This window comes from Podarcis vaucheri (genome assembly GCF_965113315.1).
Source record: "Podarcis vaucheri genome assembly, chromosome: 11".
NCBI lineage: Eukaryota > Metazoa > Chordata > Lepidosauria > Squamata > Lacertidae > Podarcis > Podarcis vaucheri.
This window is the reverse complement of record NC_138749.1, coordinates 45,310,543-45,338,204: the sequence shown is the minus strand read 5'-3', so window position 1 is coordinate 45,338,204 and position 27,662 is coordinate 45,310,543. Positions and strand designations below refer to the sequence as shown.

The 27,662-nt window shown below is 40.7% G+C and overlaps 2 protein-coding genes and 2 long non-coding RNA genes across 7 annotated transcripts in view; 3 read left to right on the top strand and 1 right to left on the bottom strand.

Annotated features, from left to right (window-relative positions):
• The window catches only part of LOC309514497, a 19,177-nt gene extending 17,511 nt beyond the window's left edge, over positions 1 to 1,666 (top strand). Inside the window, exon 3 of one of the 2 annotated variants that reach the window (XR_014212000.1) lies at positions 20 to 1,666. This is a non-coding gene — a long non-coding RNA (uncharacterized lncRNA). The remainder of the gene's footprint in view (positions 1 to 19) is intronic. The other variant, XR_014212001.1, reaches the window with a different exon arrangement.
• The window catches only part of LOC309514515, a 170,582-nt gene extending 166,295 nt beyond the window's left edge, over positions 1 to 4,287 (top strand). The window contains exon 2 of the long non-coding RNA XR_014212033.1: positions 1,987 to 4,287. This is a non-coding gene — a long non-coding RNA (uncharacterized lncRNA). The remainder of the gene's footprint in view (positions 1 to 1,986) is intronic.
• AP3S1 (adaptor related protein complex 3 subunit sigma 1) overlaps positions 1 to 23,889 on the bottom strand; it is a 24,743-nt gene extending 854 nt beyond the window's left edge. The window contains exons 1-6 of one of the 3 annotated variants that reach the window (XM_082191673.1): positions 22,982 to 23,204; positions 18,942 to 19,033; positions 17,340 to 17,451; positions 13,511 to 13,582; positions 10,385 to 10,492; positions 7,831 to 7,872 (exon numbers count right to left, since the gene is read on the bottom strand). In XM_082191673.1, the coding sequence (XP_082047799.1) occupies positions 7,837 to 7,872; positions 10,385 to 10,492; positions 13,511 to 13,582; positions 17,340 to 17,451; positions 18,942 to 19,033; positions 22,982 to 23,050 (489 nt within the window). In that variant the 5' untranslated portion in view covers positions 23,051 to 23,204 and the 3' untranslated portion in view covers positions 7,831 to 7,836. Of the gene's footprint in view, positions 1 to 7,830; positions 7,873 to 10,384; positions 10,493 to 13,510; positions 13,583 to 17,339; positions 17,452 to 18,941; positions 19,034 to 22,981; positions 23,205 to 23,757 lie in introns of those variants that run through there. The other 2 variants (XM_082191672.1, XM_082191671.1) reach the window with 2 other exon arrangements.
• ATG12 (autophagy related 12) lies at positions 23,308 to 27,662 on the top strand. Its single transcript, XM_082191685.1, has 4 exons — positions 23,308 to 23,596; positions 24,426 to 24,562; positions 25,785 to 25,847; positions 26,962 to 27,662. Exons 1-4 carry the CDS (start codon positions 23,395 to 23,397, stop codon positions 27,019 to 27,021), a joined length of 462 nt encoding a protein of 153 aa, XP_082047811.1. The 5' UTR covers positions 23,308 to 23,394; the 3' UTR covers positions 27,022 to 27,662.

Below are 27,662 nucleotides of genomic sequence, written 5' to 3'. Positions count from 1 at the left end.
TGATTTTTACTGTTTCCAGGCATTGCAGCACGCAACCTGCACCAGTGTTCTGACACCTTCAGTTGGTGACCAGTCTTGATAATCACCCATTTTTTATTGATTTGTATTACCTCTAATATGTTTATTTCTCTTATGGCTTTAGCGTTTAATCAAATGCTGAAAACTAAAATCATATGCAAAAAATATGAAGAATCTTTACACTGATTTTATATCTAATCATTCATTTAGTAGGACTGAATAATGAATGACCTCTATATCTTTTTTCCATTCCACCTCACTTCAAAGGCTATGGGGACGTTCCAAGAATGAAATCCAAAACACTTACAAAACAAGAGCCTGCCTGCTACATGGCTGTTGATCCTTCAAAAGAACATAGGCTTACAATAAATAATTGATTTTGGCAACTCAGATGCTAAATATAAACATGACTAGTCCCTCCCATCCCTGACTTATTGGGTCTTCCCTTTCCATTTGTAAGGTTTAGAGAAAAATGCTTCTGAGCCAAGACTTCTGAGTTTAACATAATTTATCTATGAAGGAAAAATCCCTGTGTTCAGAATTATTATCCACACAGAAGACAAATAGTTACAACCGATCTTTAAACAAATACAGTAAGGATTAAAACTAAGCGACTATGTTCAGGATAGATTGACAACATAAAGGTTGCCGCTCCAATGTGTGCAAACGTTGTCTGTATGATTCAGAGGTTACTACTACCTTTGGCCTGCCTTCTTGCAAAATATGCAAGAAATCCTCTCCATTTCTAGAAACGTATTATATACACTTTACCCACCCTGTTTAAGGGATGCAGATTTTGGAAGCTTTGCTAATATATCTGCATAGCTCCCCCAACTGCATCTTGGTATTTCAAACTAGTAAATTCAAGAGCAAGCCAGGGTTATGGAGGACTGCCAGTTACTTCAAAGAAAACTGTTAAATATTCAAATCACTATTGTGGTGCATTGTTCTTTAAGAGAAATGTACAAAATGTTTGCCAGCACAGATGAATGAATTTAATTAACCAAGATGTTTATGGATTGCAGTCCTGCTTTACAAGGCTAGGCTTAGCTCTTTGATTCACAAATGAACATTAATAGTCACATAAATTTGCCTAACTACGTTCTTAATTTTAAGGTTCCACACTCCCTTGAAGTTAATCCAAGGTAGAAAACAATTCCTCTGGCAGAAAACCTTCCGGGCTCACACCAAGCTGTTCTGTGACAAAGTACAGGCAAGCCAGTATACTTCTTGCCTGGAAGGTTGGCTTAATATTTTGCTTCATATACTAGTCTACTGCATTCATCCTTTAGACATGGAGAAGCTACTTACTGCACAAGCACCCTTAGTCAAGGGCTTTTGCTAGGTGCCGTGGGGGCCATGAAAGAAACTTTGCCTATGTTAATTTAAATGTATAATTGCTTCTGGGATACTAAGATGGTGAGTAACTGGGGTCTCAGCAGCATTACAGTGTCCCTAGCTGTGCTATAAGCATTTTGTTTAAGGGTTCAGGCTTCCCCTGGCCTTCATTAAAGGTAAAGGGACCCCTGACCATTAGGTCCAGTCGTGGCCGACTCTGGGGTTGCGGCGCTCATCTCGCTTTATTGGCCAAGGGAGCCGGCGTCCAGCTTCCGGGCCATGTGGCCAGCATGACTAAGCCGCTTCTGGCAAACCAGAGCAGCGCACGGAAATGCCGTTTACCTTCCTGCTGGAGCAGTACCTATTTATCTACTTGCACTTTGACGTGCTTTCGAACTGCTAGGTGGGCAGGAGCAGGGACCGAGCAACGGGAGCTCACCCCGTCATGGGGATTTGAACCACTGACCTTCTGATCACCAAGTCCTAGGCTCAGTGGTTTAACCCACAGTGCCACCAGATATAGTACAAGCATTTGTCCATATCAGAAGTTCACTACTTTCAAAAAGCTTGTTAAATGATCACCAGAACCATTATCCTCTTAATCCTCAATATTTCTAAATGCCCTTTAAGTATTTATACAATGGAACAAAAACTATTTCAAACCCCAGCAATCTTTTCACAAGGAAATATAGCTGAAATGTGTTACAACCTACATGACATATGCCAACCAAGTATGCTTGAACACAAGCCCCACTGAGTTCTATGAGTCTTATTTCTGAGTATGCTTGGGATCACAATGGCAGCAAAGAAAAAAAAAATCCACCTGTTTCATCTTCTGCCATTAAATTCTTCCTCCAAATCCAACTTCTACCCCACTCCACTAAATACTCAATTTGGCAATAATGTTTAGTGATTACTAGTATCCCTTGCAAAAATGCATGAAAGTCACATTGCACTGCCCAAATTTCAACAGGGATGGATACAGAGGAAGACAGCATTCCTAATCTAGTTAACCTTTAACTGACTGTCACCCAACAAAATCCAGTCAGTGCTTTTTTTAACAACTGACACTTCTGGTCTTCTCCTTCCCAACACACACTTTTAAGAGAAAGGGCTTAGCTTCCAAAATTAGGAAGCTTGAATCAGGATTTATATGTGGTTTTATTACAAAGATGCAAAAAAGGCAGAATAGTAATAAATGCTGACTTAATTGTTGAAAATACAATTAGGGCACCAAATTAGCAAAAAAAGAAATATAATACACTATAGGTATTTACTGCTAAGTTAAACTCTACCAAGTTAAATATCACTTACTCCCAAGTACGCATGCACAGCCTTAGAGCAGAAGATAACTTCACATAAAAGCTCCTGCAATTTTTCAAAGTTTCTTTCAACTGAATTGGGGGGGGAGGTTAGAAAGGCTAGATTTATTACACATGTTCACCTATTGAATCGGAATGTTTGAGACAGGTTAGTTGAAGCAGGTACCATATTGGAAAACCAGGACATACCCTTGTGAACTGGCCAGAACCCTGGAATCTGAATATAATCACATGAAAATATGCATAACTTCTGATAATCCCTCAAAATTCTTCCAGGTTTGTTTGTTTTTTGTTTGTTATGTATTTTGTATTCTCATTTTGTATTTTTCTGCTGTGAACCACATTGGGATCTTCAAATGAAGAGCAGAATACAAATTTATTTATTTGTTTGTTTGTTTATTTGTTTATTATTTATATCAAAAGCAGAAGAAATGTAGTGTAAGCAGCCTCTCTGGCAATGTTTATTTGCTCACAAGTCCTAAATCTTGTGATAGCCTCATCTAATGGCTGATTAAGCCCTGGCAAACTCATGATTTTCCACCTATAAATGGTCTAAATTAGATAACTGCTGTAACATGCATCCACTCACATGTTCTCAGCCTTGGGATTTCATGGAATCAAAAGTATGCAGATATGGCCTTAAGTAATTATTATTATTATTATTATTATTATTATTACCCTGCCCATCTGGCTGGGTTTCCCCAGTCACTCTGGGTGGCTCCCAACAGAATTAAAAGCACAATAGAATATCAAACATTAAATGCTTCCCTAAACAGGGCTGCCTTCAGATGTCTTCCCGAAGATGTCTAAGACTGAAGATGCAGGAAACTTCAAACAGAGCAATTTTGCCTCCCAAAGTCTTGGGGACAAAGTGCCTATCACCTGACAGTCAGGAGTAGGCAGAGCTCAATGAGTGTTTGTTTTTTTAAAAAAACCTATTTATTAGTGAGAGGAATGGGTTAAAAATTATAGGCATTCAAAGGCCAGGTGGAACAGCTGATTAAGTTCCAAGATCAGATACCTAGGAAATGGCTTTGACTGTGAACATAACTTCTTAAGCAGCTTTTGTAAATTTGGGTTATACATTAGAGCTAGAATGAGCAGAGATGCTCACTGGATGTTTCGGTGCAGCACTTGATGACATGATATCATTTGCAAGGTGGCACCATTTTTGTGCTCTGCCAGGCCTGCCAATGTCCATTACAAACACTGAACTCATCCCTTGCCCTGGGAACTCCTTCATATCCAGCCAGTTAGTTGAACTGATTTAATGTGAATGACCTTGGCACCCCACTTCAAAGCAGCATACAAAAGAAAACACACATTTCTAGCTTTATGTTGGTTAACATGGCAGCTCTTTATTCCTTTTTTTATTCCTGTCAAACATTCCAGTATCCCTTCACCCTACTTTACTTTGAACAGAAAAAGAAAAAACTCTCTTTTAACCAACCTGAAACTGTTGTTATTAACCTCATAAAAACACTCTTCTACACCCAAAATAATAAAGCCATTTGGGAATGTCAGTATTCATGTATACCACGACTGGCTACCATCTATTAAAGACACCAACTTTGTTTTATATGATTTCCATAAGCAGACCTTGGGGGGGGGGGGGAAATATGTACATTTTGGGTTATTCCCATCCATAAATGCTGGGCAGATGCCAGAACAGACAGGACAACATATTTACCCATACACTACTATAAGAGAAGAGGACCACGACCTTATATTTAATTTGGTGAATTGACATCTGCCAATTTAAACTAGAATGCTGGATTTAACATACATCACTTTAAGCATGGGATACAGGTCACACAGTACTTCTGAGACAATGTGAACAGTTTTGGAATAATGTTTATAAATACTTGGGTGCTTTACCTTAAACACATCAAATATTGGGAACGAATTACAGAAGATTGTGGCAAACATGCATTTCTTTTTGTGAGCCCATCCAGTTCACATAAGACAGATGGGATGGTGTCTGTCAAAGGAAAGGGACCTTAGGGAGAGACCTGTTTATTCATCTTACCTCCTAAACCCATTCCCGTCTTGCTCCTGGTATCAGAGCTGGAAAGGGAGTGGCTAGAGCAATGAAGGCAGATGAGGCACAAAGGAAGGATTCCGCACCCTTCATCTGTGTGCTCCTTTTACTGCTAAGGACAGACTGTATATCCCGTCTACACATTTATGTTTAAGCGTTTCCACAGAGTTTCAGAAGTACAGTATGAACTTACAGACAGCTCAAATTGCAACTAATCAGGCAACACATTCCCCCAGCTGCTTTATAATCTCAAATTAAATGAGCACACAGCAGTTTGGCATTTCAGTTCTTCGTCAAAAGCCACTGGATAGACACAGAACTTAAAATACTGGCTTGTGGCTATAAACTGAGCACGGTAAAAAGGCTGAGGTGACGCAATTAAGTACACTCACCCAGTTCACACAACTAGGAAAGCCATTTCCCTTTCAGCAGAAAATAGAGAACTTTCAGGACACTATTTAGTAATATGGAAGTTGTGCATTTTTTTCATCTTTTGTAGCACATTACATGCGTTTAATTCACATCAAAAGTGTGTAACAATGATCACTTTAAATCTGTATTATCCCCAGAATAGGAGGATTCTATCAGCTACCTTCCAAGACTTCCTTGGAAGACATATGGACAGGTTAGCTTGTGCTCATTATAAAAGGGGAGTCCTTTTATATGCGCCTTTCTTGGAAGTGACTCCTCCCACATGTTTGAAACTTGGATATCACAGCTGCTGGTGTTCTGCATTAACCCTTCTTCCCAGAACAAGTATGATTCAAAGCAGCAGGGTTATGAATAGGATGGAAGGATGCACTACAGAATATAAAAGAATGGTCATGTTCTCTTCTCATGAGGTTAAATAAATGAACAGAATTAGAGAAAAAACAAAATGAAGTCTGCAAGTATATCAAAATGCCAAACAGATAGAAGACTTAGACATACTCTTGGAAATTTCAAGCACTTGGATCACAGCGATAGTAATGGATGGGCATGGTTTTTTTAAAATTTTGTTTGTTTGTCATCTCCTTTAAAAATTGCCAGACCCAAAAATAAAAAACAGAACATATACAAGCAGAAAGTAAAATAGAGCAATACTACATAAAAAGAAAACACACACTAATTAAAACCCCTTTTCTTAATTGTAGAATTTTTGTGTGGTTTGGGGGAATTAAATCAAACTGAACTGGCTGGATTACTTATTATCTAAATTATGCTTTACAATATACAAAATTCTTCCATGATTTTGGTCACTTTTAGGTTGAATCCTGTCCAATATAGCCACTTTAAGCCATTGCTCCCACCCACAGTTTAACTGAATGAAGACACATTTAGCTACTTATAACATTTTAAAATTAGCTAAGAACCAGTTCTATAGAGAATTTTCATCTTCTAAAACAATTAGAACAAATATCTGAAGTTTCCTTTCAAATATAATAATGGTACAAGTAAGATATTATAATAGGATTTTACTTGTAACCAACAGGGTCAAGGGTCCACCTGACATTTAGCGTATACAGAACTATGATTGCAGCTTTTTTCCTTCTCTTATAAAGTCTACCCAGAAATATCTCCCTCCTGAAGCTTATTGTGTGCAGTTTTCCCTTTTTGTGGAAGTTATTTCAATTCACTGAGTTCTAAAAAGAAGATTCTCATCATTTGTACATTATTACTCTGACTGGTTTTTAATTTCCACAAGTTTTGACTGCTTGAAATTTCTTTTAAATTTTTAGCTCTCAAAATCGTAAGACTCATAGAATTGCAGAGTTGGAAGGGACCTCAAGGGTCATCTAGTCCAACCCCCTGCAAGGCAGGAATCATAGAATATCTCTATGTAAATTAAAATAGTACAAATTAGTTGCACTATGTTTGCAATATGTACCATTACAGCTCAGTTCAACTGGCAGTGGGGCTATTTATTTAATTCATGCATCCATCCACAATACAGCGTGGGGTTGATTTCTGTTTCCTGAATCTCAGTTACCTTTTTAAAACACACACTTCTAAGATTCATTTTTGGCATTAGCTTGAAAATACACAAGCAGCTAATCTTGAAAGCTTCATCTGGTAGCATTTCATCTCTAGCACTATTTCCTCACAAGTTAAAAATGGAAAATTCCTTCCCTGGAGCATCACACTTACTTAAGAAGAAAATTCTGACCATGGACTGTGGCTTACCCACCTCCTTCCTGCTGCAGCCCCCTAAAAGTCATTCCCAAGGGTCAGACAACCCTCTAGGATAGTTCTCAATGCCACATGATGGCAGAAATCCAAGTCGCTATCGGCAAGTGTGAGCAGAAGCTCCACTAAATTCAAACCCTACCCTTGGGATTATCCATGCTTCCACACCAATAGAGTTTATTCTGCAAAACTTAAAATATTCGATTTGTATTACTGCATGTGTAATTGGGGATCAATAGTCCTTGCAAACTTTTTTTAAGCAATTGGAAGTGGTTTATGAGATGATGTGCTGCTACTCTGTCTCCTTTCCAGAGTATGAAGTCCTTGTGGCATTCTCCATGTTTAAGTGTTACATCACCAGTGATGTTAATTACTGTATAACTGAGGATAGCCAGGGTTCCTCTTTATCCAGAATTTTAAATCAGCCCGGAACCTTAGTTTCAGATTCTCATTCAGCAGAAAGCCTAAACAGCCTTACTTAATAGCTGACCTAAGAGTTATGTTATGGTTAATCCAGATGGTAAAACCCATGCTCCAGAAGGAACAAATGGGAGCAGAGAAGAGGAAACACACAACCCTGATTTCTGCTTCTGATTGCGTAAGCAATTAGAAGCATTACATTTGCACTAGCACAACCAGATTGCTTTGTAATGTGAGCATACAAATAATAAAGCTACATTAAGAAAAAATTATAAATTCTAAAGTTGAACACTAATGAAAGGGGAAAGTAAAAATAAAAATATATGAAGTCAATGACAGTCTAGTAAATACACTACAGGCAATAAAAGATGAGGGAAACTAGCACAAAAAGTAGGCTACAAAGACTAATATGGGTTTATCAACACATAATTTTTGAGTCTGGCCTAATTTAGTTATTGCCTTTGACATCATTTTGCTTTCCCTTTATTTTATAGAAGCACATTTTTTTCTGAAAATTGGCAATACCTGGATCTACCTGTCCTGTCTGGGAGACTGAAAGATAAAGGTCTGTAAAGAGAAGAATGGAAAGAACTAGAAAAGATCAGGTGGTTTGGAAAAAATGAGGAGTGACTTAAACGACCAAATTTACACCCAGCTGAACACTGCAAGTACACAAGTATCCCAGTTTTTATATAGGACACCTTCCATGTCACTGATAGTGCCTGACAAATCCTTATCCTAAACTCTCTTACCAAAGGCTTCAATGAAGTCTTACTAACTTTTGGAGTGAATGGCACGACTTCTGCTTCTGTGAACAGGTATCAGAAACTAACAGCTAAAATTGTTTATAGCTTGCAAAGAGAGAAGCAGAAGGTGCTGTTGTTCCGTATCCTGCCCTACAAATTCAGCTGACAAACATTATCATGTATTTAAAAATCATTGATTTCCAAGGCAATAATGCACCCATTTACTCTGGAACAGCCTTATTCACTTGTAACAAAACCATCCGGGGGAAATGGGCTGTGCAGTGGAGGCTAAACTGTTTAAAAGCTGAACAAACTTGACACTGCTTTGGATTGTCTTCCAAGTTCTGTGCTAGGAAGATTAAATCTACAGCTTCCGGAACCAATTCTGTTCGCTTTTGGAAAATGAGCTTTGTACACCAATTGAAATAAACAAATAGGTGAACTAATGACTTGGATCCAAAGAGCCACATGCAGTGCTCCGAGCACACGCCAGGGGTTTCCCTTACACCTATCCCCACTGCAACTCACGCTTCCTAAAAATGCACCCGAGGGTCAGAGGACATGGGGTGCTGGAGCTGAGAGGAATCAGACACACACACACACCCTGCACACAAGCAGAAGGGGCACTTTGGATCAAAGCAAATATTTTGGATTTGTTGAAGTAGGAGTTGATATGTTAACAGGCAGATCTTCAAAAGAATATACCAGGTAGCTTAAAAAGGACCAATTAGTCTCTTCAGAGATTACGTTGCCTTTTTTAATCCACTCTTTTAATTGGTGTTGTAACAAGAAGTGGTTCTAAGTGAAGATAAAGCCACTATGATCTAATTACTTTTCCATTATTCACCTGTCAAGTTTTATACAGAAAATAGAAGCTGAGTAGATGAAACAATGGAAATTGAGGTTAAACTTGTCCACTTCACTTAAGTGGCCTGCTTCGAGAGAATTAATTATTTGACAGTCCAAGTTACAGATCAATAATTTAAACCTCGGCTTTTGTTTTAAACTGTGCTTCAAAAAAGGATAAACAACTTATTTAGGCAAGTTCTCTTGAACCATCTGTAGAAACTCAGTTCTGCATAATTTAAAGTCAGATTCTAGTTTTCACTGATTAGATCTTTGCTGATATTCTTGCACTAGCATAGTGCCATGCATTGTTTCATGACCTACCAAATTTCTGTGCTTCTCAGCCAATGCTCTCTGTACGTAAGATAGGCAAAGGGACGGAGAATGTCCAACCAAATTGCAAAAGCTATGTGAAGGGTAAATACAAACTGCTAGGAAACTCACCTCTCAATTTTATGAGCAAACTAGTTGCAAAATGAGTTTCATTTGTAGTAACACAAGGAAGGATAATGTGTGCCACACCTGTTTATATACAAAAGACTAAGAATTGGAACTAGATGAGACATTAAATGCATGACTGAAGCTATTTGCCCTGGAAAGGAAGGGATTTGCCCTCATAGCAACTTTCCTCCTCCCGTAGTGGGGGAGTGGGGAGGAACAGCATGGGGAAAGCATTAAAGCGATGCTCTCCAGGACTGATTTTAAAAAATAATAATTAAAAAAGACTGAAATGCAGTCATTTAGCTTGACTATAAGAATTCCTGATTTCCCCCCCTGTTTATGCCTTTTATATTCCCAGATCATTATTTGTGGGAAAGGCAAGATACCATATCAATTTCTAGGTGCCCGTTGGTTTAACACTCTGGTTGTGTAACTCCAGACATACTGGCTTACATTGTTGGGAAGGAACAGAAATCGTTCCTAGGATGAAGTGGCGCTAGATGTCAGATTCACCAAGTTCTATAGTGTGGAACTAGATAGCACTTCGGAATCTGGGATTAGCCATGCTAATCTGTTTCTTGCTCGAGCTTCTTTGGCCACTTTGGCCACAGTGACCCTCCAGATGAACTGGCACCAGCTCATGGTCAGAGATCATGGAAGCTGTAGCTCAGTTGCATCTGGAGGGATGCAGGTTAGCAATCTCTAGCATCTCATTTTATTAACAGGTTTCATTTCTGTTTAACATGCACACACCCTTCAATAGGGTGTTCTAAGAAATCAACACAAAATTAAGCCTTGACTGAAGGAAGCTCAGAAATGTTTCGATACACAGATGCCAATGGCAGATGGGACGTCAGTAGAAGGAAAAGGGGATGTTCAGCTATTTCAGCAATCAACAAAGGCTTCAACATGCTACATACTAAATGCTTCTTTGTAAACAGTACATGTAGCTAAGTATAAGGCAATACTAAACAATACATGACAGTTTCAAATCATGCAGGTTGTGTGACCATGCTCCAATTGGCTTCAATTCTTTCCATTCTTACCTCAGACTTTTCCAATTTATTTTGAGCATCAATTTGGGTGACAATTTCATTCATATTGGTCTCCAAAACCATTCCGCCCATCACCATTTCAGCCAAAATATTATGGACCTAAAAAATAAATAAATGACAAAAGAAACAAAGGCAAGCAAATTAATCAAATATTATTGTGGAGAGGCTGATGAAATGTGGACTGGACGAGGAAACTATTAGGCAGATTTGTAGCCGACTGTCTGACCGAACCCAAAAAGTGCTCACTAATGGTTCCTCGTCATCCTGGAAAAAAGTAGCACATGGATTACCATGGGGTTCTATCCTGGGCCATTGTTGTTCAATATCTTTATAAACAATTAGGACAAAGAAACTGAGGTGATGCTAATCAAATTTGCAGGTGACACCAAACTGGGAGGGGTAGGCATTGCCACTGATGACAGAACTGGGTTTCAGGATGACCTTGATAGATTGGAGAACTGGGCCCAACCTAACAAAACAAATTTCAACAGGGACAAATGCACTAAGGCAAGGAGAACCAGCTTCACAAATAGAAGGAGGATACTGACAAGCTGGAATATGTACAGAGAAGGGAACTAAAACGATAAAGGGTCTGGAAACCAAACTTTATGAGGAACAGTTGAGGTAACCGAGTATGTTTCACGTAGTAAAGAGAAGAGACTAAGAGGAGATATGATAGCCATCTTCAAACATCTAAAGGACTGTCACATGGAGGGTGGAGCAGGCTTGTTTTCTCCTGCTCTGGAGGGTAGGACTTGAACCAATGGATTAAAGTTACAAGAAAGGAGATTCTGACTCAACATCAGGAAGAACCTTCTAACAGTAAGAGCTGAGAGAGAGAGAGAAAATGTTTATTCCACTGTTTGACAGTGGAACAGACTCCTACAAGAGGTGGTGGACTCTCCTTCCTTGGTGGTTTTTAAACAGATGGCCATCTGTCATGCATTATCTAGTTGAGATTCCTGTATTGCAGGGAGTTAGGCTCTTAAATTCCTTTCTTCTTTGTAAAATTAGTAACATAGCAAACATTTAAGTTAGAGCTGCAACACTGGTTGCTCATAAGATGCAGCTAAAATATTATGGACTTAATGTTAAAGACGCATAGAAAACATGTGATTGCCAGATCATCCAACACAAAACTGCACACCTCCTTTATGAGGCCCTTCAAATAAATATTGTTCGCAAGTGTTGCATAAAGATTACATATTGATGCTTATATATCCTATGTTTACCAGCTTTCCATACTGGATATTTCTTCCTCATCTATAAAAGCTTTCACATTTGCAGAACACTGTCAGCACATGTTTTTAACTCATAATGCAATGTAAAGTAGAACTATTTTTTTAAAAAAATAAAATACTATCCTCCAGTTCAGGGAGCTGCCACATTGAAAATTTTCCGGTAAAATGAGACATGGGGTCTCACACTTGTATAGTACAAAAATATTTGAAATTAAATCATTAAAATCAAGAACCTTCAGGTGCTTTGGCTGCAGGCTAGCATACATTGCATGCAGCTGAATAATTTTTTGCATATTTCAGGTATTGTATCTGCTTCAAGCATAACTGTGCAACATATGCAACTACTCTGGCATTTCAAATGCAGCATAGGCAACTACCCATTTGCACACAAGCGGCCCGTGTGTGACACTTGATACGCACACCATTTTCGACACCGCAAGGGGGCAGGGCGGGACTCAATCCCCGCATAAATGGGGAGCTGCCTGTATATAAGTTACACAGAACATTCCAGGACAATGATTTCCAGTGAGGGCTCTGTTCGCTGAAGTTGCGCAAATCAGGGTAAGTGCACTTAGTTTACATGATTTATCCCAATAGCTGTTTTTCTGCCTATTTCAAAATACCTTGGCAAGGAACAGATCTGCAGAAATCAACAAAAGAGGGAAGGCATAAGCCATGGGGAAATAAGACTTAGCCTAGGAAGCAAAGAAATATTAGATTGCTCAGATATCACATCACTGAAAACATTTCGGCTTCAGGGTGGAAGAGTGTTTAAAAAAATGTTCTTAAAAATTGGAAGGCCAAATTTTTTCATCCTCCTTCAAACCCAGATGTAGAGACAAATTAGCAATCGTTAGTAAGGAGGAATACTTCCCATAGGAAAAAGGTGGGGGGAGCATGCTAGTCTTCATAAACAGACATTTACTGTTCTAGTCCACATCTAATTTCTTGGAAGAAGTAACAATAGCCTCAGAGGAACTATAAGAGGTGTCAAACAGTGAAGCCGGAGGGTGGGGAAAAATTCCCTATACAAGGGAGCAAGTTCAGTTCAGGCACTCAGAAAAGTTGTTTTCTAGTATCTTTAACCAGCTGCCTTTCCGCTGCAAGTTATTATAAACTTGGCAGTGCAGATAGAAGTCATGCTCATGTGGAAGAAATCTTGACAATCATTAAAAGCAATTTTATGTTCTTTACAGAAACTTCTGGCCTGTTGTTTCTTTCCCTAATGGAAGAATTAAGCAGCTTATTCCCTCCACTGCCTCATTCTCTCAACAAGCATCAAGCTGCTGTACAACTTGGGGGGGGGGAGAGGAGTGGGGCAAGTACTTTTAAGTTTTCAACCCACACAATTTTCTTATAATTGTTTTTTGTTTTTACTGCCTAAGCAATAAGTTCTTCTCTGCATGGAAAATTATCTTCCCATGGACAATACACTAGCCTGAGTCATGCTTTTCTGCAGCTACCAGATAGGAAAACGTCAAAAGCAACTTACAATTCTGAATTAAGACTATATGCCAAGGGAATCAAGGGGTTTTCTGTATACCACCAGTTTTTTCTTTACGGCACAATTGTATGCATTGTTAAGTCTCAGAAGGTAAGTCTGCAGTATTCAAGGCAAGGAAACCATGTGTAGGATAGCAGATCAGTAAAATGGAGGTCTGAAGGTTTGACTTGACAAAAGCAATACTGCAATTATGTTTTCGAAAATGCATGTGAATTTTACTATTCATTTCTCAGGGTATATTTATTCAGTTAAAAAGGGACTAGCTAATATAAAATGGCATTTGAACAAGGAAATGTTCTGACAGATACAAGAATGTGATTTTCTGGTCAACAGAATATTTTGAATTCATGTTACAACAGCTCACCACACTACCTTATCCACATGGAAAATTAAATCCAGTTCACAGACATTCTCAAAGCACTTGTCTAGCGTTTCTACGAATACCTGTGGGGAGAAAATTTGCAAGGGGTCAAAGTTTTATAGCAACTCCATCATTCCATTATGGACAAACTGTAAATGTGGCAATCAGAACACAGAAGACCATCAAGAATTATGGAAGTTTAATGTATCTGTATAACATGTAGGGTTAACACAGCGGATTCTCTTGGCAGATCCCAAGTACATTATTGAAGATCAAACTTCACTAATGTGACAGCTTGACATTCCTGTTCCTTAGTCAAACGTAGCACACTTCAAACAAAATTCACACTTTATTACTTTAAATACTTCACACTGTGTCTGTTACTATGGTCTGAAAGCTTTACTATCAAATTTGTGTGGCACAGTTTATATAGACATGCTGAAATGCTTAACCTGACAACAACAACAAAACAGATTTGAGCGTGGACTAACCAATTTAACATTTAGTCTCATCTGCCCAAAGAGACAAGCCTTGCCTGAACATCGCATTAAAATTTCTAGACAGTTGCTTTATTATCTGCTAAAACTAGAGCCATTTGCAGTATACAAGCAGCACCCTCATACTGCTTCTATTTAGGAGCTATGATGTTCTGCCACAAACAGGCAGTAATGCACGCAGATTAATCCATTTAAAAGGAGACAGAAACTTACTTTATTTAATTCATGACTACATAAGGCTATTACTAAAAGCAGCATTTATACTAACTATATGCAACCAAAACATATAAAAATGTTCTGGGAAAGAGCAACAGAGTTCATTAAAGCTAGACATTTGCCTCAACTGGACTCCCAAACATAAGGGAACAATTTTAGGTAGAAAATATTTCCCCCTGAAATCACTAAATGTCTCCTAGTGGACCAGGGTAGCACCTATCAAAATGATTTTCTTCCTGCTTTCAAATATTGCCATTTAAGATTCTGCCAGAATGTTTTAATAGTAAAAAATACAAACCTTCAGTACAAGGGGAAAGCGGTGAGGGGGGAAAATGCATTATATATGCACCAAAAAGAGGAAATTGGGGTTACCAAGCTTCAAGGTATATTACAACCAGGGCTTTCTTTCAGCCAGAACTCGCCAGAACTCAGTTCCAGCACCTCTCAGGTGAGTGACATTGCTATTATAAGAGAACAAGGGAGGTATTTACGGTGAGTTCTGGCACCTCTGTTTCTAGAAAAATAGCACTGATTACATAGCTTTCAATTAAAACAATCTAGATAAATAGAAATGATCATATGATCCCCTAGAGTTCAATGGAACTTTACTTCATTCTCTATTGCTATAAACTCTTTTACAGTGGTGCCCCGCAAGACGAATGCCTCGCAAGATGAAAAACCTGCTAGACGAAAGGGCTTTGCGGTTTTTGAGCTGCTTCGCAAGACGAATTTCCCTATGGGCTTGCTTCGCAAGACGAAAACGTCTTGCGTTTTTTGCAAGTTTGTTTCCTTTTTCTTAACACCCTTAATACAGTTGCGACTTGACTTCGAGGAGCAACTCATAGAACGCGGTGTGGTAGCCTTTTTTGAGGTTTTTGGCGATTTTTGAAGCTTTTCCAAAACTTTTCCGACACCGTGCTTCGCAAGACGAAAAATTCGCTAGACGAAAAAACTCGCGGAACGAATTAATTTCGTCTTGCGAGGCACCACTGTATTCCTATCAGTTAAACCATCTGCACTGACAGGTTGCATGAACCATTTTTAGGAGCTACACTGTAGACCTGGAAGTAATGGGTTAAGGTTTTAGTTTCACCCATCAACAACACTGCCTTTGCTTCCTTTCCTAGTTTACCCCCAGCTTTCAGCCTCACCAAATATAAGCATTTTGAAGCATGATGGGATATATGGCATGATCCTGAGGATTAACCTAGAAAGCATCTCATATATGAAAAGTCCTAGACTTTCCTTTCTAAGTAAGCACAATAGGTTACCCAGTACAGCTGTATACAGATTTTTCCTGAGAAACGCCCATAAAATTTTTTATAAAGTGAACAAATTTCTGAACTCAAGATTACTGAATAGATTCTCTTTGCTAACAAAATATTAAAATTAATAAAAACATGTTTGTACAAGGTTACATAGCATCATAACATGAGCAGACTGGGGTTTTTTTGGGGGGAGGGTTGTTGGGCAGGGTTGCTGCTGTTCTTTTTGTATCTTTATTTTAGATTTCGTTGTTATTTATGTGAAGATTATTCAGTTTGGTTTTGTATTTGTAAATGTTTTATTTATTGTTTATGACTACTTTTTTATGTTATAGTTATTCTTATTAATTAAATTTCTATACTGACCTTCATCCAAAGATCACAGGGTGATTTACAATGTAAGAACACAAAAATACATACCATAATGACAAAAAAAATCCCTAACATCCTGCCCCAAACACACAGTTTAAAAGACCATAGATTGTTTAGTAAGTCCAAGACCTGGGAATGTTTTTGCTTGGTACCTAAGATGTGTAATGAAGGCGCCAGGCAAGCCTCCCTGGATATGTATTACAACCAAAATTTCCAGTCATTTCAAACTTGGACAATGATTGTCACACTACAGCTAGCCTTTCGTTTTGCTGTGGTAGGACACCCTCTTGTGGAACAAAATGGAATGAGCCCTTCCTTTAACTGCCATATTTTTCGCTCTATAAGACGCACCAGACCACAAGACGCACCTAGTTTTTGGAGGAGGAAAACAAGAAAAAAAATATTCTGAATCTCAGAAGCCAGAACAGCAAGAGGGATCGCTACGCAGTGAAAGCAGCAATCCCTCTTGCTGTTCTGGCTTCTGGGATAGCTGTGCAGCCTGCATTCGCTCCATAGGACGCACACACATTTCCCCTTACTTTTTAGGAGGGGAAAAGTGAGTCTTATAGAGCAAAAAATATGGTAATTAAAATTAAGCATTAAAAGTGGCATTTTAGCCTGATAACAGCTCTGCAGGCTTGCAAACAGTGAGCAATATAGCATTTAATTGTTTTCCATGTCCTACCACTGTAGCCACATCACCAGAATGGTCCTGACTCAGATTGTATTTATCAAAACCCACATGGCCCTGTTAAACAGTCACATCCTGAACTGCTGACTTCTTATATATCTAACACATTTCTAAAGAATAAGCATGCAGCACAATTCTATATATGTTTATTCAGAAGTACATTCCACTAAGCTCAGTAGGTCTTATTCCCAAGCATGCACACAGTTGCCTTAGGAATCGGTTTGAGAAGTTACAAAAACGTACGCCACTTGATTACCACAGATTACATATGTACACAAAATGAATAGCAAGAGAAACACTTTCAGAAATGATTATTTTTGCATATCATGAAAACCTAGTGCCTCATTTCCAGGGGAAATATATTTTATTTTCCAAGCTGTTGTTACATGCAGACAATATTTTGTTCTAAGAGTGGTTCTCCAGAGCCAATCCAATCCAAGTGAGCTTCTGTTCAAAGTAAGAAACTTAGCTCCCAATCAGCTTCCTAGCACCAATACTGGAAGCAAAACATACAACAGTGTGGCCACTGTTAATAATTTCCTCCCCATACAAGTATTAATACTTAGTATTGTGAAATATTGTCAGTATTATTATATAGAGGCAAGTCAAGCCTTACAGGCAAGCAAATACACAGGTCAGTTTAGACAATAGTTCACCCAAAATAATTTTAGCGGAATAAACACTTATCTCATTACCTTACATCTAATGATGGACATTGTAGATTTATTTCTTTATTAGTAGATAAAATAAAGAAAAACAACAGGACAAAAACATACAAAACCCTCTATAAATTACTTACTTGTATTAAATCTAAAATGCCAAGTTCACTTTCTGAAGAATCAACACAGAAGACAAAGTACAATGTGGCATAATGTCGGTATATCAATTTGTTGTCAGATCCACCTATTAATCTAAAACAAAACAAGATCAACATTAACAATTAACTGCAACATTCCGAGTTGCATTTGTTAGCAGCTACAACATTTTTTTAAAATAGCAGGTAAAATTGGGGACCTCTCCCCCTAGTGGTGCAGCAATAAAACTGCTAGCACAAAGCTTAACCAGGGTCCAGTATGGTCCCAAATTTGATAGGGAACTGTGTTGAGACTGTGTGTGTTCTGCATTGCAGGGGGTTGGACTAGATGACCCTTGAGATCCCTTCCAATTCTATGGTACCTGCAAGACTGCCTTACTCCATGTATGGCCACTCAGCCACTTCAATCTGGACAACTAGCACTGTTACAAATGCCACATAACACTCCTTCTGCACTTTTAAGAAATCTGTATTTTAGTGTGGCGGCACCCACACATTGGAACTCTCTGCCTGTTGACGTGGGGCAAGCATCTTCCCTGTAGTCTTTTCAACACCTGCTACAAACATTTTACTTTAGGCAAGCCCACCCAGACATGCATCCATGTCATGTGTTTTAATCTGGTTTTAGCTTGCTGTTGAGTTTAATTATTTTTTGCATGTTTTGAATATTTGTTCTTGATTTCTTTTACTGATAATTGTACTGGGTATTTTGGTAAACCACTCTGATGGTTTTATTACAATCAAACAGTAAACACATGTTGTCAAATAAATAAAACACACATTAAAGTCAAAACCATTTAAATCAGTAGGCAGTGACTCCTCATAATAAAGACTATATCATATAAAATGTACAAACATTGTAATGTACACTATAACAGATAATGTACAAACATCAACCTACGCTGGTACTACGCTGGTACCAAATGAACGACAACGCCAGATAAGAATGTATATATGCCTTCTTCTAAAGGTGGTAGCCATGGCTTGCAGTTCAGGCAAAACATAAAGCTACAGCTAAGTAGAGACTTAACTGAATTACTTTGGGTATATGCAAAGAGACAGGTAAACAAAAGGACCATTCATATCTCAGTGTATTAAGCTGAGAGTGGTGGTCCTAATGCAACAACATGTGCTTGCTAACATAGGAAGGGACCTTGAATCCTAGAAGATCTGCACCTGGGTTTAGCCGGCCAGTCAAAGCCATCTCCCAGAGTGTGGCTGCTGTTGCATGCTGACAGCTTCTAGGAATCACAGGTGAGAGCTGAGTGCAGGATGGGGACCAAAGGTGGAGAAACTGTCCCATAAGGAGCACATGTACCCCACCAGAGGAATTACCCATCATCTAACACTCCATACAACCCTATGACACCAGTGACAATTCTGGCCACCATCAAATAAGTAAGCATCACAGCAGAATATGCACATTGTCTTCCAAGCCTAAACATTTTACAGGAAATGTCATGGGTTTTGATGTTGGACTTGTACAAAATCAAAATAATGTTGATGTGCCAAGTCTTCAAAGTGGGACACTTTTCACCACCTTCATATTTCATTTTAACAACTGTGAATGCAATTCAGGATACTTACAAGCCGCCTTCTAGGAAATTACAGACATTTTCATCACGTTTTGAGACTAAATGAAATGTTTCTCTGATAATTTGTTGCTGTGTATCTTCACTCTGGGGAGGAAAAGAGACTAGGGTAGTAAAACAATCTATATTTCTAAATACAGTTGGATAACATAAGCACTGCTCCATCCCTATCCAGTGTATTTTCTCTAAGTAACAATTTTGGTGCAACATTTTAGGAGGGATATATAATGAACACACACACACATGCAAACACGCCCTTGGTACTGTTCCATACCGCACATTGTTTCAGAAATAGACAAAATATCAACGTACAGAAATATCTCCCTCTAGTGCAAGAGGGGAAAAAGTTATTATTCTGAATGGGTAATACAGAAATGCTGAAACTTCAGGGGGGGGGGGAATCCAAATAGCATCTCAGATTTTGCTTTGGGACAAGAGTAGCATTTAAACTAAATTATTTATTACACACAAACTGATCCAATTCCAGTAAATCACTACATTAAAACTTTAGACTAGTATATTTTGCACAGCCACATTTTTTTTCATTTCTAATTCATTATCAGAGTTTTGTGGCACCTTATGAACTGACTAATTTATTATGACATCAACTTTCAATAAATTTGTTTGTCTAAGGTGCCACAAAACTCTTAAGATTGTTGTCACTGCAAAACACTACCACAGCTATCCCTCTAGTTTAACTCTCAAAGATGAGTGACTACCTAAACAGATATTCATCCTCTGAAGCATAGTCAAATCATCATGTCAAGCAAGATGCTGTGCACAAAGACAGACACAAACATCAGATTTGTACCTAGCCCCTTAAACTTTCACAAGGTGCATTTAAAAATCCTTCTTGGCAAGTTTTTTTGCACTTACTTCACCTAAGCTGTTCTGCAACTCTACCACATTATAATATTTCTATATTAGCACAACACAAGAAACGAGCTTTGCTTATGCAAATACATACCTTTTTGCAATATTTAAAAGTGACTAAAAAAATAATAATAACTTTTGGAGTTACAAAGGATGGTGGCTCTGCAATTTTTATACAGCATAGTTTTCATTCTATCCTTCTCTCCTCTGACAATCACCAAGTAAAGGAACCAACTAAGAGTCACTTTGGGTTGACATGTAACAACTTTTCTACAAGTACACTTCTTTGTATTAAAAACCCCCGGCAAATACATCATCATGAATAGCAAGTGTACATGAGTTTCAATGTGCAAACATAGCACAAACAGAACGACCACAAGTACAAAATAGACTTAAGGATACTCAAAATTTTCTGATTGGAAATGGTAGCACCATGTTTCCTCTTGTCATATGGAAAGCAACCTTTAAAAGTGACATACCCTACACATTTCTGTCCCTGCTAACAAACATCCAGTTTTTAGTACCTTTTCTCTGTGTGTGTATTTAATAGTGCCAAACACTACAAACTTGGAATTCTTAACCGTTCAGGATCAATACCAACCATAACCCCAAAGCCTGGCTGAGTATCACATGTCACTAATTAGAAGGAAGCATCAGCTAACAGGCAACATAAGAACTCTTCTGCATCAAACAATAATCACCTGCTTCTCATCTTACCCACTAAAATACCGTTAGAGCTGCCATCCTCCTACGCATACCACTCAGCCCAATGTGCTGAAATACAGCAAAGCAACGTCCTGTGCCACCAACATTTATCTTTCTTCACCATTACTATTCAATCTTCCATTGTTGTTGTTGCTGTAGTTGGCATCTGTCTGTCTCAAGAGACAATGGAGTTCGCCTCCAGGGGCAAAGTCAAACCGCTGGGTAGCAGCACTGAAGTGATCTCCCAGGGGCACAAGCCTGGACAGCGTGTATGGAGGTTCTGGGTGACCCATATAAGAAGACTCCCCTCTCTCGGCCTCGCTGATGTGGTCCAAAGGAAAGTAGAGCAATACAAAGGACTTGTGTTTGGCCTCTGGAGTGCGTGCACATCCATGGGCAACATCTTTGGAACATTCCTTGCCTCTTCAGTCCTGCAGTATGGCTACAAGGTGGATGGAGCTGCTTGCTGTTTCCCTTACATGAACTAAGACTAGTCTTGATATGCAGAACTGAAAAGCATAGGTGGAGTTCATTTTAGGGGCAACACTGTCCCCAGTGTCATCTAATATCTACATGAAACCACTGGTTGGGTTGTTCATGATGGGCAGCTGCAACTCTGGTGATGGCAATGTCTGTTTTGCACAGGACATTAGGAGAGGGGTCAGGGTGAAACTAAGCTTTATTTCACCGGGGTCCAAGACCTATCTTGGCACTCCCATGCACATTTGTGTACGCACACAGGCTGGGAGCCTCAATGGCACCCCTCCGGAAACTTCACCAGGAGCAAAGAAAACCCAGCTAGCCCCCCTCCCCTCCATAGCTAAGGCACTGGGACGGTTGTTCCCTCTAGTGGGCGACACATCATGCTCTTATATCTCCATTAAAAAGAAGGCACGTGTCACAGACCTGGAGAGCCACTGCTGTCGGGGACAGCCACGAACCAGATGACCCAGAGACCTAACTTCTCACAAGGCATGCTGGTGATGGTGGGTTATTACGAGCCAGTAATTCTTCAGCCCCGGAGGCCAAAATACGGTTGGCAGGTGATGCAGAGCAGCACAGGAGCCGACTCCTAAGGACTGAGGCCCCTTCGCTCCCTACCTCCCCCAATAAGGCGGGGTGCCCCCCCCAAGTGGATGACCATTGCCATTCCAATGGTGTGTGTGTGTGCCAGTCATTATCGGTTATATAAGGCAGGGTTTACCTGCTCAACCCCCACTTCCCCATTATCTTATTCAAGTTTCAAGCTGCAGCACTGCTTGAAAGGGCCAGTGCCAACACCAAGGGGGGGGGGGAGAAGAAATGCCAAGAAGGGAGTGAGAGAACCAGGGCCAGATTTAGGTTTGATGAGGCCCTAAGCTACTGAAGGTAATGGGGCCCTTTATATGTCCAGCTGCCTTTGTCAACAACAAATTGCCGCTGTTTTTTGTGTTGAATATATGCTATATGGTAGTTTATGGACCTATTGGGTATCTAAAGCCATTAGCACATAACAGAATATGTGTTTTATCAAAGTAATTGATATAGAAATGAGCAAACCAGTGATATTTTAGGGAGCAGGCTAGAAGGAGGGGCCCATTACTTACACCATAGGAGCCTACACAACACAAAACACTGCTGCTGTATGTAGGTCTTATTTTATTTGTTTTTTTTATCTTATATTTTGGAAATGTACATCCGGGTTTTTTACTTTAATTTTTTTTTGGGGGGGGGCCAAGAGAGTGGAGCCCTAAACTATAGCTTGCTTAGCTTATATGTAAATCCGGCAGAGAACACATGTGCAGAGTGAAGGAGCATCTCCACCCCCATCGTTCTACCCAGACACTGAGGTCCAGCACTGAGGGCCTTCTGGCGGTTCCCTCACTGCGAGAAGCAAAGCTACAGTGGTGCCTCGCAAGACGAAATTAATCCGTTCCGCGAGTCTCTTCGTCTAGCGGATTTTCCGTCTTGTGAGGCATTCGTCTTGCGGGGCACCACTGTATAAGGAACCAGGCAGAGGGCCTTCTCGGTAGTGGCGCCCTCCCTGTGGAACACCCTCCCACCAGATGTCAAAGAGAACAACAACTACCAGACTTTTAGAAGACATCTGAAGGCAGCCCTGTTTAGGGAAGCTTTTAATGTTTGATGTATTACAGTATTTTAAGCTTTTTTTGGAAGCCGCCCAGAGTGGCTGGGGAAGTCCAGCCAGATGGGCGGGGTATAAATAATATATTATTATTATTATTATTATTATTATTATTATTATTATTATTATTATTTCCCTGAAAGTAAGCCATAGGGGAAGAGAGGAATATTTGTATCGCTGGACCCGAGCCGCCTGAGCGAAGGGCGCCTCCTGGGGGAAAAGAGCCCCTGCCTCGCGGTGCCAAGGGAACCTACGGCGCCCCACCCCATTCGCAAGGAGCTCCCCCGCCACACAGCCCCGCCACCGTGTCCGGCCCGCTCGCCCCCACTCACATAGCGCTGGTAGAACTTGGAGAGCCGCGGCTTGCCGTGGTTGTTGAATATCAGGATGGCTTTAATCATGGCGAGGGAGGAGCAGCTGCTGCTGAAGAGCCGGAAGAGAGAGGCGGGTGGGGGGGGGGAGAGGCGGTCTGCGCCTCCCCCAGTCCGAGGCCCGCGACTCCGGTCCCCTAAAAACCCGCCTCTGCCGAAAGACACCACAGGCGCTGGAGCCGCTCCTCGCTCACGTGACGACGAGATTAGAAGGGGGGGGGACGGGGAAGAGAAACGGTCATCTGACTGACGCGAAATACAAGGACGGAAGCGCGCGAGGGACAAAACGGCGGCGGCGGCGCAGTCACGTGCCCCCGGCGGGAGCCTATGAAAGCGAGCGCCGCTGGGGATGCTGCTTCCGCTGTTTCGTTACTATGTCGGAGCTGGGCGAGGAGCAGGAGCAGCCCGGTGCCGCCGCCGCCGCCCCTTTCCCACCTCAGGAGGGCGGCCGGGGTGAAGGGGGCGAAGATGCCCCGGAGGGCGGGGCCGGGCCCACGTTGGGGGTGCTGGAGTCGGCTCCCGCTTCGGCCGTTTCCCCGGTGACCGAGGAACCTGCGGGAGACGCCAGGAAGAAAAGTAAAGGGCGGGTCGCGAAAGGGCCGACGCCCCGAAAAGGAGGGAGGGAGGGAGGGTCGTATTGGTCGCCCGAGGCAGGTATCGCAGGCCTCCCTGAACGGCTGAGGGCTCACGCTGTGCTGTCAAGTTTCTAAAAGGTCCCGATCTGTTGTCCCTCTTACCTGCCAGTTGTGCTTCCGTTGATCTTGCTCTGCGCCCCAGGCCTCCATGGATCAAATGATTTCTTCTGGTTCCCTGCCAATAAATGACACCCGTATTAATAAATATTATTGTATTTATACATGGGTGTAGCCAGGATTGGGAGCCGCCCAGAGTGGCTGGGAAAACCCAGCCAGAGGGGCGGGTGTATAAATAATACATTATTATTATTATTGTTGTTGTTGTTATTTATTTTATTTTATTTACGTTAGGAGTGGGCAGGACACCCACTTGTCACCATCCTCCCTCTGGCTCTGTCTAGCAAATTTGGACCAAAACGTCTCAACAATAGTTGTTTTAAATTACTTTTTTTACCTCAAATGTTCAGAAAAATCCCAAATCTACAATTTCTACTTTTAGTTAAGTATTTCTATTTATTTACTTGATTTAAGGACACAGCTCTCTCCCCCCCCAGCTACACCCATGTATGTATATCCTCAAGGGCACAGCCTCAAGGGCTCAGCAGCGGTATTTTAGGTGTATAAATTCTACAATGATAAGATTTTTGCAAATTATTCTGTTGCATTTCTCCTTGTTTCCTACATTTTATTGATTTTCTTTCAGTATACTTCAGTGACATGTTCTGCTGTGTTTCTGTTTGTTCTCATTTGCAATGTTCTCTGCTTTCTAGTTGATGTTTTGCTCAAGGCTGTTGGGGATACCCCTATAATGAAAACCAAGAAATGGGCAGTAGAGAGAACGCGCACAATCCAAGCCCTTATTGACTTCATCAAAAAGTTTCTCAAACTAGTGGCCTCGGAACAGCTGGTATGTGACATCCTCACTTCCCTATTTAGGAATTAGAGAGCAATCCGTAAGAGCTGAATCAGAGTAGGATGTTGCTGGGAAGCTTACAGGCAGGGCATGAAGGCACCAAATATTCCCTCTAGTTTGTCCCCACCTATCTCAAAAATATATACTTGATGAGTTCTGAGTCCCCAGATCTATCTGGAAGTTTACTACTGTGCACATGGATAAGCTTTTCCAAGGTTATTTCTCATAGTAGTACAATAATGACTTTAGATATTTGAATTACCTCTATCAGTTTCATTAAATCTAGGCTGAGCTGAGATCCTGAGTGGATGTAACTTGAAACTAAATGTAACGTGGGCATATTCAAGTGAATGGTTGAGGTTCCAGCTATATATTTATGCTGTTGTCAAAAATGACAAAAGACAGAGAAATATAGAAGCTATTAAACTTGAACTATGAAAAAATGGATGTTAGAGGAAAATGGTTGTATGGGTGCAGTGTTATATACTGGCAGTGGTTTTAGTTCACAAATGCTAACCCAGTTCTGAAATGATTGTTGTGTTGAAACTGAATATTTTAATATTGAATCAATACTCACAATGTTTGATCAAGAGCCATGAACACCAAACATAATTGGACTCGTATCCAATCCAGCTTTCCTGCAAAGCTTTAACAAATAGCCACTTAGCAACTATCCATAAAGGAGCTTCGGTTGTGGCCAAGCAGTTATCCTGATGGCAAGTTATCTTTTCTTTTACTCCTGTTATCAAAGGACTTCAAGTAGCTATGAGCTGGAGGTGGGCTGGAGGAGGAGCAAACTCCTGTCAACTCTTAAGTCCTCAGGCCAGTAAATATGGGTAGACTTGGTTCCTCCTTTGAACAATAAAACTAATGGACCTATTCCTCATAGTGGTGCAGCAATAAAACTAACACATTTGCAAAGCTTAGCAGGGCCCAGTATAGTTTAAATTGGATGAGGGAAGCGTGTTGAGATTCCTGCCTTTGCAGGACTAGATGACCCTCAGAGTCCCTTCCAACTTAACAATTCTATGATTCTTGGGTTCTTTGCCCTTGAACCTTCAGCTTATAGCTGGCTGTAGACTGTTCTTCTCTTAGCCCTGTAATTGCAGTGACAGGATGCTGAGGTAACACAGGAGAGAATATTGTCTGATAAAACTTTTCTGTTTAAACAGAGTAACTTCCTTTAAAACTTACCAAGTATCTCTTTCTCATACAGTTTATTTATGTGAATCAGTCTTTTGCTCCTTCACCAGACCAGGAAGTTGGAACACTATATGAGGTAATTCACAGCTTCTAAGTATTTCCTTTTCTCTTCTTTGCATTAGAAACTAAGGCAGGCATAGGCAAACTCGGCCCTCCAGATGTTTTGGGACTACAACTCCCATCATCCCTAACTAACAGGACCAGTGGTCAGGGATGATGGGAATTGTAGTCTCAAAACATCTGGAGGGCCGAGTTTGCCTATGCCTGAACTAAGAGCACCATTCAATTGTTTGGATGACGCAAAGGTTGCCCTACCTAGAACAACTTCACCGGCACAGAGCTCTCTGTTCCACCCACTAAAAGGACAGTCCTACTAGTATCAATCCATAAAAGGGTATTCCAGAGAGGGAGGGAATGTGGCTGAGCCAGCCTGGAATCCATTAGCCAGCTCTAAGTAAAGGTAAAGGTACCCCTGCCAGTACGGGCCAGTCGTGTCCGACTCTAGGGTTGTGCGCTCATCTCACTTAAGAGGCCGGGAGCCAGCACTGTCCGGAGACACTTCCGGGTCACGTGGCCAGCGTGACGAAGCTGCTCTGGCGAGCCAGCACCAGCGCAGCACACGGAAACACCGTTTACCTTCCCGCTATAAAGCGGTACCTATTTATCTACTTGCACTTAGGGGTGCTTTCGAACTGCTAGGTGGGCAGGAGCTGGGACCGAAAGACGGGAGCTCACCCCGCCACGGGGATTTGAACCGGCGACCATGCGATCGGCAAGTCCTAGGCACTGAGGTTTTGCCCACAGCGCCACCCGCGTCCCTCTAGCCAGCTCTACTTGGGCCCAATAAAGGATGCAGTGCTTTACCAGCTTCAGGCTAGCATAGCCCAGAGCAGGCTTTTACCTGCCCTTCCAAATGCAGCAGTGGTTCAGTGAGCCTCACTGCCTGCTCTGGAGTCTGGATTGCTCTGTAAGATGTTTCAGTTTGATTACCGTTTCACTCCATGTCTGCTGTAGCAAATGCAGCATGTAACTTTCAAAGTATGTTGTCAACAGGTGGCAGCATTTCATAAGAAACCTTCAGTAGAATGTTGACACTTTATGTATTAGGCTGTATAATAGCGACCCAACAGTTTATAGGTTTAATTAAATATTGAATTTGTTTAACTCCTCTGTTTCTTGTTCTGTTGCAGTGTTTTGGAAGTGATGGCAAGCTTGTACTTCATTATTGTAAATCTCAGGCCTGGGGATGAACTAGGAGCTACAAGTGCTTGGGATTCTTAGAAAATGAATGGGCTATAAAGATCTTCAGAAACATTCCCCAGGGACAAACTGAAGAAATGTCTGCATTGTTACCCATGGAGTTCACTTTATTCTCCCTATTTTCTCTACTTGTCAGTATAGGAGATAAATACAAGAGCTACATGGCCTCCTGGCTTCCATTTTCTTCATTTGATCACTTGCTTTGAGCAAATAATTGTGTGTGTGCCATCTGTACAGCTGAGCTGCCTGTCCTTGCTCCAGGACTTATTTTGAAAGGATACCATCTCCTGACTTGGAGAGTACATGGATCATTATTTCATCAGGCTGTATGAAAGTTTACAGCCTCCCTTTTAGGATATTTATTGTAGATGGGCAGCTGAAGTATCTGTATATGCATAAAATAGTTACATTTTCTTATGACTATTTGTTTTAAACACAGTGGCTGGGATTTAACTTTGGAATCTGTAGTCCCAAAGAGACTTTAGGTTGGTGTTTCTCCAGCAGCAGCCCTCCCAACTAATCTCCTTCCTTCCCCTTGTTCACTACACAACAAAGTATATACAATGAAATGCAGAAATATAAATGTAGGAATATTGGGCAGCTTTGAGAATAAAGGTTATCATTTAACAAA